General features: G+C 45.1%; 1 protein-coding gene across 2 annotated transcripts in view; it reads right to left on the reverse strand.

The window, feature by feature from the left end:
• Window positions 1–12,499, reverse strand: part of CTIF (cap binding complex dependent translation initiation factor) — a 354,845-nt gene that overhangs the window by 250,394 nt on the left and 91,952 nt on the right. For both annotated transcript variants that reach the window (XM_073619271.1, XM_073619262.1), the window contains exons 3-4: window positions 10,798–10,989; window positions 9,014–9,094 (exon numbers count right to left, since the gene is read on the reverse strand). In XM_073619271.1, the coding sequence (XP_073475372.1) occupies window positions 9,014–9,094; window positions 10,798–10,977 (261 nt within the window). In that variant the 5' untranslated portion in view covers window positions 10,978–10,989. The remainder of the gene's footprint in view (window positions 1–9,013; window positions 9,095–10,797; window positions 10,990–12,499) is intronic.

Below are 12,499 nucleotides of genomic sequence, written 5' to 3' on the forward strand. Positions count from 1 at the left end.
TGGGACCCTACGGGGTAAAGGACCGCGCTATATCAAGATGCAACTCAACTCAACTCTCAACTCAATTAAAGTAAAGCAGTGCCGTATCGGAAAAAATGGCCTGGTCACGAAGGGGGGTAAACCTTCTGGAGGTCAAGTGGTTAACACCATTTTAGTCGACTAAAATACGACCAAAAAACAAACAAAATACAATTAAAACTAAAATGGCATTTTAGTCAAAAGACTAGGACTAAAACTAAATCAGAATTTGACATCAAAGTGAACACTGGTTGTAGTACCCCTTTTTCCAGACCGTTAAAACCTTCTTTAAGTGCTGGAGTAGGCCCATGGCAGCCATCAGTCGCCCTGTGTGCAAAAAAAGTTCCTTCTGCTATCAAGTCAGGCATCCTGTGGACAATGCAGGACAGCCTGACCCATTGGCAGAGCCCCAAAGCTCTCGCCTCTTGTGCACAGATGTCATGGGTCTGCCCACTGCGCTCACCAACCTCCCTCCCCTTCCTTTCAAGTGCATCATGGGAAATGTAGTTTGGTTCTGCAGTTCATGGTATATAGTCCTGTGCACACTACATGGAAGCCCAGGGCTGGGGTTATTTTCAAGCTGACATCAGGGAAGAAGCAAATCGACCAGACGGGGGTTGGGGGGGGGGGGGGGGTCTGGTTCTTACACAAAATGGCATACCAAAAGCTTCATTTCATTATGAAAACTCACAATAGAATTCCAGGATGGACCTAACTAAGCTTAAAAATGGTTCCTCCACCCTACTAATGTCTACACTAACTAGCCTGTGTAAGAAAGATGTATATACTCACCTATTTTGCAGGCTTCTCCAGTCTGGTCATGCTGGCTGCAGGGGAATGGAGCGAGCGCTCAACAACGGCTGGCATGCCTGTGGGTGGCGACATCACCCATCCGTTGTCACGTGATCTGGCTCCCCAGTGTTAGCCAGCAGCGGCTGCAGGGAAGAGGAGCGAGTGGCAACAGATGGGCCATAGGAGCCTATGGGGGGGTAAATATCACTTCCAGGCATTCCAACCATTGTCACGCACTCACTCCTCTTCCCTGCAGCCTGCACTGGCGGACACAGGCGATTACATGACCAGACCAGTGTGATATGAAAATGGGCAAGTATATACATTCATTGGCCCTTTTTATTAGGTACACCTGTTTAACTGCATGGTAACACAAATTGCTAACCAGCCAATCACATGGCAGCAACTCAATTCATTTAGGCATCTAGACGAGGTGAACATGACTTGCTGAAGTTTAATCCGAGCATCAGAATGGGGAAGAAAGGGGGATTTAAGTGACTTTGAACGTGGCCTGGTTGTTGGTGCCAGATGGGCTGGCCTGAGCATTTCAAAAACTGCTGATCTACTGGGATTTTCACACACAACCATTTCTCGGGTTTACAGAGAATGGTCCGAAATAGAGAAAATATCCAGTGAGTGGCAGTTGTGTGGAGGAAAATGCCTTGTTGATGTCAGTGGTCAGAGAAGAATGAGCAGTCTGGTTCCAGGTGATATAAAGACAACAGTAACTCAAACAACCACTCGTTACAACCAAGGTATGCAGAATACCATCTCTGAACGCACAACACATCGAACCTTGAAGCAGATGGACTACAGCAGCAGAAGACCCCCCCCCCGGTTGCCACTCCTGTCAGCTAAGAACAGGAAACTGAGGCTACAATTGGCACAGGATCATCAAAATTGGACAATAGAAGATTGGAAAAACTTTGCCTGGTCTGATGATTCTTGATTTTAGCTGCGACATTCAGATGGTCGGGTCAGAATTTGGTGTAAACAACATGAAATCATGGATCCATCCTGCCTTGTATCAATGGTTCAGGCTGGTGGTGGTGTAATGGTGTGGGGGATATTTTCTTGGCACACTTTGGGCCCCTTAGTACCAATTGATCATCATTTAAACCCCACGACCTACCTGAGTATTGTTGCTGACCATGTCCATCCCTTTATGACTACTGTGTACCCATCTTCTGATGGCTCCTTCCAGCAGGATAATGTACCATGTCACAAAGTTCCAATCATCTCACCACTGGACAATGAGGTCACTGTACTCCAATGTCCTCCACATTCACCACATCTCATCCAATAGAGCACCTTTGGGATGTGGTGGAACGGAAGCCGACAAATCTGCAGCAACTGTGTGATTTTATCATGTCACTATGGAGCAAAATCTCTGAGGAATGTTTCCAACACCTTGTTGAATCTATGCCACCAAGAATGAAGGCAAAAGGGGGTCCAACCCGGGACTAGCAAGGTGTACCTAATAGAGTGTAGATCTTTCTTGCACAGTTTAGTCAGCATAGGTGTTAGTGGGGGGGGGGGGCTGGAGAGGGAACATTCTTGATATTAGGTTTATCCTGGAATTCTACCTTAAATTATGCTACAAATAGTGAACTAAGCCTTTAAAGAAAAAAAAAAAAAATCATGTTCCTGTTTTATTAAGTTTTTTTTTTTTTGTTTTTTTAAATATAGGTCTGCTTTAATTAACTAGGCATGTCTTAGCTATCTCATTAATAGGAACCAGTAATCCATTACCCTGTAAAACCTCCCATAACAAGGTGTTGTGTGGCTTTTGTACAGTAGGGACCATTAATGCCGTTCCTCGGAATACTTTCCTTGGCATTTAATCACACGGCTGACATTTAATTAATAACTAATTACAGGGAAGAGCAGAGCCGGCGTTCAGGAAGACAAAAAGGCTGAGTGTGTTAATCGTTCCATCTCACAGGTAGAATGTCTGAGATTGGGTAGGAAGGTGCCGATAAAAAAAAAAAAAAAGTTAGCAGTAAATGTGAAGATGGTGGGAAAAGTCAAGCAACTGAAAAGAGCAGTGCAAAGAAAAAAAAAATAAATAAAAAATGCAATATCTTAATTTTTTCCCCCCATGCCAAAAGCATTAAAGCTTTTCTGGCGTGTTATAAAATAACACACATGTTATACTTACCTGCTCTGTAATGGTTTTGCACAGGGCAGCCCCGAATCTCCTCTTCTCATATCCCTCACCAGCGCTCCAGGCCCCTCCTCTTCTTCAGATGGCCCCACGGAAACCCGCTTTCCCTTGGGGGGGGGGGGGCACGCTCTCGAGTCCCGCTGTTGCGTCCATTGACACAGACAGGGACTTGACCCCGCTCCCGTGTCACAGGATTTGATTGACAGCAGCGAGAGCCATTGGCTCCTGCGGCTATAAAAACTCATCCAATGGAGGAGAGGGATAGCGGCTGGAACCGCTGCGCTTAAAGCGGAGTTCCGCCGTTTTTTTTTTAAAAAGTCAGCAGCTACAAATACTGCAGCTGCTGACTTTTAAAATATGGACACTTACCTGTCCGGGGTGCCCGCAACGTCGGCACCCTCGGCTCTCGGGTGCTGCCGCCTCCATCTTCGGTAAGGGAATCAGGAAGTGAAGCCTTGTGGCATCACTTCCTGGTTCCCTACTGCGCTTGCGCGACTCGCGCTGCGCATTCCCACTGGTCTCTGCTGTCTCCCGGGACACGTGTGTCTCCCAGAAGGCAGCTGGGGGGGGGGTGTGGAATGGTGGTGTAGATGCCTGGAAATGGGAGCAAGATACCTGTATTAGACAGGTACCTGCTCCCCCCTCTCCCCTGAAAGGTGCCAAATGTGACACCGGAGAGGGGGAGGGTTTCCGAAAAGCGGAAGTTCCATTTTTGTGTGGAAAAAAAACACAAGTAGAGAGGCGCCTCTGGGTGCAGTATTTAGGAAAGCGAGGCGTGGAACGCAGAGGACAGCTTGCTGCGGACTGATGACGTCATCAAAGCTGGACGCGTTTCGAGAGCATACGCACTTGGCGATGTAAGCTTGCTGCGGACTGATGACGTCATCAAAGCTGGACGCGTTTCGAGAGCATACGCACTTGGCGATGTAAGCAAGTCGCGCTAATTTGTCAACAGATTCTACAGACTTGCTTACATCGCCAAGTGCGTATGCTCTCGAAACGCACCCAGCTTTTTATGACGTCATCCGTCCGCAGCAAGCTGTCCTCTGCGTTCCACGCCTTGCTCTGAGGACGCTCTCCGGAGCCGGCGTCCTCCATCTGCCGGAAGATCCCACAGTTGTCAGCAAGGATTCCATACTGCCTAGGACTCGGGGATGCGTCACTGTATTATTAATACCATGCCTGTTTATTCCTACAAAATGTGAGTTGATCTACATCCATTATTAAAAGCGTTATTTCCTAAATACTGCACCCAGAGGCGCCTCTCTACTTGTGTTTTGTTGCAGCTGAGGAATTGGTTTCTACCCTATCATGATGACAGCCCTGCTTGCATTTTTTGGACGCTTTTCTTCCGTCGTCACCATTCCTAAAAATACTCTTTCAGCCGATTTTGATTTTATGGACTGACCTGACTATTTTTATCATTATCTCCCTTTTTTTTTTTTTTTTTAGCAGATTTGTATCAGAAGGTTTATGATGTCTGACTTGTTTTGCGCCTATACTTGTTTTATTGTCCATTTTTGTGTGGAACTCCGCTTTAAGCACATCTCTGTATCGGATTGGGTTCCGGTAAGAAAAGGGGGGGGGGGGGGGGGTCTGGGGAGTTAAGTCTTAACTCCTTTAAGGTTTTTCACCTTAAAGGAATTGTAAAAGGCACAAGGTTTTTTATCTTAATGCATTAGGATAAAAAAACCTTTTGTGTGTAGCAGCCTCCCAGCAACCCCCCTAATTACTTAACCGAGTCCCATCTCTCTCCAGCGATGTCCACGAATGTGTAAGTCATCCGGGACCCTCCTCCTGATTGGCTGAGACACAGCAGCGGCGCCATTGGCTCCCATGGCTGTCAAAGTCAGTCAGCCAAATCAGGGAAGAGAGAGGGGGAGGGGCCGGGTCGGGACTCCGTGTCTGAATGGATACACAGAGCTCTGGCTCAGCTCATGTGCCCCCATAGAGAGGCGATGCGTGAGGGGGCACTTAAGAGGAGGGAGGGGCTAGTAGCAGCAAAGAGGGACCAGAGAAGAGGAGGATCTGGGCTGCTCTATGCAAAACCAACTGCACAGAGGAGGCAAGTAGAACATGTTATTTTATTTTTTTTAAACAAGACTTTACAAATCACTAGAATGCATTACAGTGAAAAACCTTGAGGCTTTAGAACCACTTTAAATTCCCTTGAGAATATAGATTACAATCTGATTGTTTCATTTTTGTACAATCTCCTTCAGATTTACCAAAGCTACTATGTGTAATATCAGGACCCACCTACACTAACCAATCAATTTCTTTACAATCAGTCAGGACCTTGCACTACGTGGTTGTTGGAAGGTCTAACGGAGATTGTACGAGCAGATTATAATGTGTGTGGTAAATTTTAGGATCTGCGATTCTTGCTCCTCAATAGTACAGAATTGTTGCCTCACCTGAGCAAATACCGTTTGTGAAGATCAGCAGCCAATCCCCTGCACAGGGTGCCAAAGCTGACTAGAAGGGTGAGCCTTCAATTCTTTTGTTTTACAGCATTATTGCAACATAGGAAAATCAGAGACTGACCCACAAACGTAGCATTTTTTTAAAATGCAAATTTGGGTTTTACGTACATTTTATCACATCTTAGTGAATGTTTTTGTGCACTTTTACCTGCATTTAACCACTTGTGGACCACCCACCGTACATATACTATGGCAGGGCGGCCGCTCTGTGCCCAGATCATGTACGTAGTAGGTGAACTGACTAGGGGTGCACCGAATGGGTTTTTTGGTGCCGAAACCGATACCGAAAATGAAAAATACACCAGGCCAAAAACCGAAACTGATACCGAAAAAGACTGTTTTTAAATTTTTATACAGGACATGGTCAGAGACTGCAGACATGATACAGGAGATGGTCAGAGACTGCAGACATGGTACAGGAGATGGTCAGAGACTGCAGACATGGTACAGGAGATGGTCAGAGACTGCAGACGTGGTACAGGAGATGGTCAGAGACTGCAGACGTGGTACAGGAGATGGTCAGAGACTGCAGACGTGGTACAGGAGATGGTCAGAGACTGCAGACGTGGTACAGGAGATGGTCAGAGACTGCAGACGTGGTACAGGAGATGGTCAGAGACTGCAGACGTGGTACAGGAGATGGTCAGAGACTGCAGACGTGGTACAGGAGATGGTCAGAGACTGCAGACGTGGTACAGGAGATGGTCAGAGACTGCAGACGTGGTACAGGAGATGGTCAGACTGCAGACGTGGTACAGGAGATGGTCAGAGACTGCAGACGTGGTACAGGAGATGGTCAGAGACTGCAGACGTGGTACAGGAGATGGTCAGAGACTGCAGACGTGGTACAGGAGATGGTCAGAGACTGCAGACGTGGTACAGGAGATGGTCAGAGACTGCAGACGTGGTACAGGAGATGGTCAGAGACTGCAGACGTGGTACAGGAGATGGTCAGACTGCAGACGTGGTACAGGAGATGGTCAGAGACTGCAGACATGGTACAGGAGATGGTCAGAGACTGCAGACGTGGTACAGGAGATGGTCAGAGACTGGGGACATGGTACAGGAGATGGTCAGAGACTGGGGACATGGTACAGGAGATGGTCAGAGACTGGGGACATGGTACAGGAGATGGTCAGAGACTGGGGACATGGTACAGGAGATCAATGCAGCCTCACTAGGTTCCTTTAAATGCAGCCTACCAGTGCCCATCATTTGCAGCCTGCCTGTGCCTCACCAGTGCCCAGCAGCCTACCAGTGCCCATCATGCAGCCTGCCTTAGTATGTCAGACAGGATCAGGACAGGGCAGTGTTAGCAAGGCAAAGCCAAGAACAGTGCTCTATCTATGGAGGAAAGCTGTCAGCACACTGCATTAAGGAGCAGCTTGTCGGTATGGTCAGAGGGAGGAGCCCGCTCGCTTCACCGAGCGGGCTCACAGCATGTCAAACAGGTCCTGCACTCTTAACCCCCGCAGTGCTGCACACTGATAATGCTCCTCCCATTGATCATACCGACAAGCTGCTCCTTAATGCGGTGTGCTGACAGCTTTCCTCCATAGATAGAGCACTGTTTTGCTTTCAGCCGCCTCGTCGAGGAGGGAGGGAGGGAGGAAGGGGAGGACTGGACGGGGACGCTCCAGAACGACACCCCCATAATGGGCGGCACCAGGGGCACCATTTTCTGCACCGTTGTCAGCGTGATTTCCTTTTCGGCATTAAGGCCATTTTCGGCCGATATGTTTAGGTGCATCCCTAGATCTGACACTTCTGGGTCTGGCCTGCGCGCCACCGCCCCGCTGCGATTATACACAGTTGATGGGCAGGTATGGCGGACTCGATGTCCACCGGCATTTGTGGGGAAAAAAGGACATCAATTTTATTTGGGTACAGCGTGGTACCACTGCGCAATTGTCAGTTAAAGTAACACAGTGCCTTATCGCAAAAAATGGCCTGGTCATAAAGGGGGAGTAAACTTTCCGAAAGGTAAGTGGTGAATGTTACCCAGCCAGGGTTACCGTCCCTTCCCCTGCCACCACCTAATTGTTCACCTACCTAATCTGGCAGTTATATATTTTTAAAGTGAACCTTCTGTGCAAAGCTATAGGTCTGCTTTTTTTTTTTTTAATTACTCCCCTGTTCCCTAGCTGTATGTTTATCATATGACCCCGGAAATAAAGCTTTGGACCCCTTTGAGGAATCCTTGGTGTGCTGTTGACACTTCTTCACTTTGATTGTCATTGTCTCCAACCTATAGTAATTCCAGCACCCAGCATTACTGAACAGCCGTTTTCTTGAACGTATGCATGGGGAATATTGCATCCAGCCCTCCCCTTCCCCAGTCACCACCTAATGTTTTTAAATATTATGGAGGCATTGTGACGTCATCCTTGCGTCCCAGAATGTCATAAGCAGGGGCAATTCCCCACCTATTTGGCATGGAAGTTCCAATGAAAAAGCAATGCCTAATTTCAAATATTTACCTGAATTGGTGGCCATGTGACATGCTGGGTTCAAACTTTCTTCTTCACTGCAGATTAGGAGGGTCCTTCTTTGAGTGCCGTCTTGTGACATGGACACTTCCTATTGGGCCTACAAGGTCATGAAGACTTCATCAGCCCATGACATCACAAGGAAGGGTCTGTAGCAAAACCAGCCGGCAAGAGGCCTGGACTGCAACAATGGATCATGAGTTCTCATTTATTTAAAAAAAAAAAACAAATTGGTGGACTGGAGGTAGCAAGGTGGGTTTTTATTTGCACGAGGATGAGCTTTTTAAAGCTGATCTCCAACTTTAGTTTCAGTATAAATCATTTGTTCGGACCAAGCAGGCCCAAATGAACTATTTCCCCCCACGAAGGTGCAGCCGCTAGGTGTGCTGTATAAAGTGTACATAGCTGAGGCTACCATAGAAGCACTGTGTTCCGGGTGCAAGACGAGCCCTTCTGGTCTCACAACCAGAAAAAAATAGTCAGTCTGAGCAGCGCACAGCCATTCATAGGTAACTTTGTTTTCTATCAATGAATACAAAGCTTTCTCTGATTGGTTGACTCAGAAAAAAACTTTGTATTCTATCAATGAATACAAAGCTTTCTCGCTTTCTCTGATTGGCTGACTCAGAGAATGTGACATCACCATCCGCCTACCTGACTCAGCCAATCAGAGGGAGCTTTGTATTCATTGATAGAATACAAAGCTGCCTATAAATGGCTGAAGTCGCTCAGAGCGATGATATCTTGTTCTGGGTGTGAGACAAGGCAGGCCCGTCTCACACTCGGAACACAGTGCTGTATACTGTATGTAGCCTCAGCTACGTACAGTTTATTCAGCACACCCAGCAGCTGCATATGTTAGAAAGGGAAATAGTTTATTTGGGCCAGCTTGGCCCAATTTAAGCTGAAACTAAAGCTGCAGATCATCTCTAAACCCAAAATTCAGGAAACAGCTAATTAAAAACACAACCTATTTAATACTAGATTGTGAAACCAGCCTATGATGCGTCCCAGTTGTGGAAAGTGAGACCATTATAAATCCAACATAAGTATTTGCTCACCTGATTGTGGTTATAGGATGGTCTTCTCCCTTTTGGTGACGTTCGGTTTACCTCCAGCTGTTCGTTACACTCCACCGTCCACTGCAAAAAAAAAAAAAAAAAACACATACAGATCACAAAGGAACTCACAGGGAAAACACGTAACTTAAGAACAAATCAGAACAAACAGAAAAGCAGCCAATTTTGTCTTTTCGGTGCTCAAATGCGCACGCTGGAAGAAAAAAAAGCAATAATTCAAAAACATTTGGGTCCATAGCAGGAAGAGAGGAGTAATATTCAGTGCCTGTGAGATACATACAACACACGCATGATAATCTTCCAACCGACAAAGGCCTGACCTATCAATAATTAGATATTTCCCAGCCAAAGGAAAGACACTTGTGAAATGTCACTGTCCTGTTACAGCTCAAAAACAGACATTTATTAGGAAGCACTGAAATAGAACTTGTTACAGTGTTTCCTACCAACCAAATATATATAAATATAACGTGTGTATGTATGTATAAAACAAATATATACACACACACACACACATACACACACACAGTGCATCCGGAAAGTATTCACAGCACTTCACTTTTCCCACATTTTGTTATGTTACAGCCTTATTCCAAAATGAATTCAATTCATTATTTTCTTCAAAATTCTACAAACAATACCCCATAATGACACTGTGAAAGAAGTTTGAAATCTTTTCAAGTTTATTAAACATAAAAAAGGAAAACATCCCATGTACATAAGTATTCACAGCCTTTGCCATGACACTCAAAATTGAGCTCAGGTGCCCCCTGTTTCCACTGATCATCCTTGAGATGTTTCTCATCTCGATCGTGTCCTTTCACTTGCTGGGTATGGAGACGAGTGAGGGGAAGATGGCCCCCACCCGTCTCCATATCACTGCAGGGCAGAAGCGACGTCAAAACGTCACTTCCGCCCATAGCTCTTAAAGGGCTATTTTTCTTTTTCAATAAAAAAAAATGTTGTAATTTATTGCATTTTAATGTAAATATGAGATCTGGGGTCTTTTTGACCCCAGATCTCATATTTAAGAGGACCTGTCATGCTTTTTTTCTATTACAAGGGATGTTTACATTCCTTGTAATAGGAATAAAAGTGACATTTTTTTTTTTTTAAATAGTGTAAATGTAAAAAAAAAATTAAAAAAAAAAAAAAAGTTTTAAATGCGCCCCGTCCCGACGCATACCTGAGTAGCGCCCGCATATAAAAACGGTGGTCAAACCACACATGTGAGGTATCGCTGCGATCGGTAGAACGACAGCAATAATTCTAGCCCTAGACCTCCCCTGTAACTTAAAACATGCAACCTGTAGATTTTTTTAAACGTCACCTATGGAGATTTTTAAGGGTAAAAGTTTGTCGCCATTCCATGAGCCGGCGCAATTTTGAAGTGTGACATGTTGGGTATCAATTTACTCGGCGTAACATTATCTTTCACAGTATAAAACAAATTGGGCTAACTTTACTGTTGTCTTATTTTTTGATTCAAAAAAGTGTTTTGTTTTTTTTTTTAAAAAGTGCACTTGTAAGACCGCTGCGCAAATACGGTGTGACAAAGTATTTCAATGACCGCCATTTTATTCTCTAGGGCGTTAGGGAAAAAAAATGTATAATGTTTGGGTGCTCTAAGGAATTTTCTAGCAAAAAAAAAACACTGTTTTTAACTTGTAAACAATACATCTAAAAAAAGAGGCTCTGTCCTTAAGTGGTTAATCATACCTCGGTAGTAGTAGGTGTGTTTTTGCTTCACTGCTTAGCGCACTCACCTGGGATATACTAGACTCTGTATTCTCGTTCTCGCCCTCTCCTTCGATCTTGTCTGTCAGCAGTCCCTGGACTTGGTACTCCAGTACGTAGCTATCGATGAACCTCTCAAGCTCTTCAATCTCCTGGGAACGGCTGCTTCCAGCTTCTGAGGAGGCTGATGCCACAGACGAGTTTTCCATCGCTTGTTCACTCTAAACATCACAAAGACAAATCGGGATCCGTGAATTCACAGCTTGGGTGACTTATCTGCTAAACGGCATTTCAGTTATTTCTGGAGTCAGCCGGACTGAGTTACTTTTTTTTTTTTTTGGCTTCTTTTATATCAGCAGAGGAACTCAACAGTTAGATCTTCATGTCATGGTTCCCAACTAGCCCCCCTAGTCTTCCTCTTTTGTTACATTCTCCATTTATAAAAACATTAAAAAAAAAAATATGCCAGCAGGGATGGAGAGAACCCCTCATAATAACCACAATGGGTGTACGCAGATCTGCAACATTTCCCACCGGTCTCTGACAATGAGTTTTTGACCACTTTTCCATGTTATTGGGAGGACCATTATATGTAGGAGTGGTCAGAAAATCAGAGACTGATGAGCAGTTATGCAAAATGCCTACAAGTAGTAGTTATTGCTAAAAGGGGGCAATACCAGCTTAAGAGGCCAAGGTGTACTTACTTCCTCCAGCGCGCACCATTACATCTATTGATATTTTTCTTTAATAAGTGGCTAAAAAGCCACATTTTCCTTTCCTATTGAAAAGCTGTGAGTTTGACTCACAAGGGTTGTATCAAGTCACTGCACATGGGTGCCAGTGATCTCCCAGAGAGCGTCTAGGTCCTGTCTGCAGCCTACTGCGAGAAATTACATTTTTAACTGAGTTGGGGGGGGGGGGGGGGTCAGTTAACGCTGAATTAGACTGTGGTAAGGGCAGCCAGCATTTGCCATAACATACAAGCCTGTACAGCATACTTGGACACAGGGTGGATTCGATTTAAATCACTAGTAAAAAGGCTTGATTTAAATCAACTCAAATTAAATAATCATTTTTAAAAGAGCAACTGTCATCTCTGTCCCACAGTGGCTCCTCATCTGACCCGCTGTTGACTCCCCGACAGTCCCATTCACTTTAATGGGATGGCTGGTGATGCGGCAGTGACACCACAAGGTGAGGGATGTGGCGGAAGCAATAAACTGTGTGTGTGTCACCGGCGCAAAACAACCCCTAATTGCTCAAACAATATTACATACTAACTGTTGAGGGTGCTGCATTCAAAAAAAACCCTTCATTTAGATGGGTAGGAAATGCTGGTTGATATGTGTGAATGCGCTACTCCCGTAATTTACCACCACCTGCAATGCTTTTTAACTATTACTCATAGATTTTTCATGTGCATGAAATTTTAAAACTTTAGATCAATAAACCATATAATCATTCAATACATATACATAAAACAAAAAGTCCTTCAAACGTGCTGCAAAATCTTGTAACCATTAACGTGACTGGCGTGCTCCTATGTTGCTTCAATATTCATATGTGACTGAGTGGGACCCTCCACCATTCAGATTGGCCACTCACCAGATACTTCACTAGAGGTACGCCTTTGGTTCATTCAAGGGATAACCACTCCACCTAGGCACCACTTCTCACCGGCTAAAACATGGACTCTAATGCTCCTCATATGAAAGCATAGGGACAAAAGGT

This window comes from Aquarana catesbeiana, linkage group LG01 (assembly GCF_042186555.1).
Source record: "Aquarana catesbeiana isolate 2022-GZ linkage group LG01, ASM4218655v1, whole genome shotgun sequence".
NCBI lineage: Eukaryota > Metazoa > Chordata > Amphibia > Anura > Ranidae > Aquarana > Aquarana catesbeiana.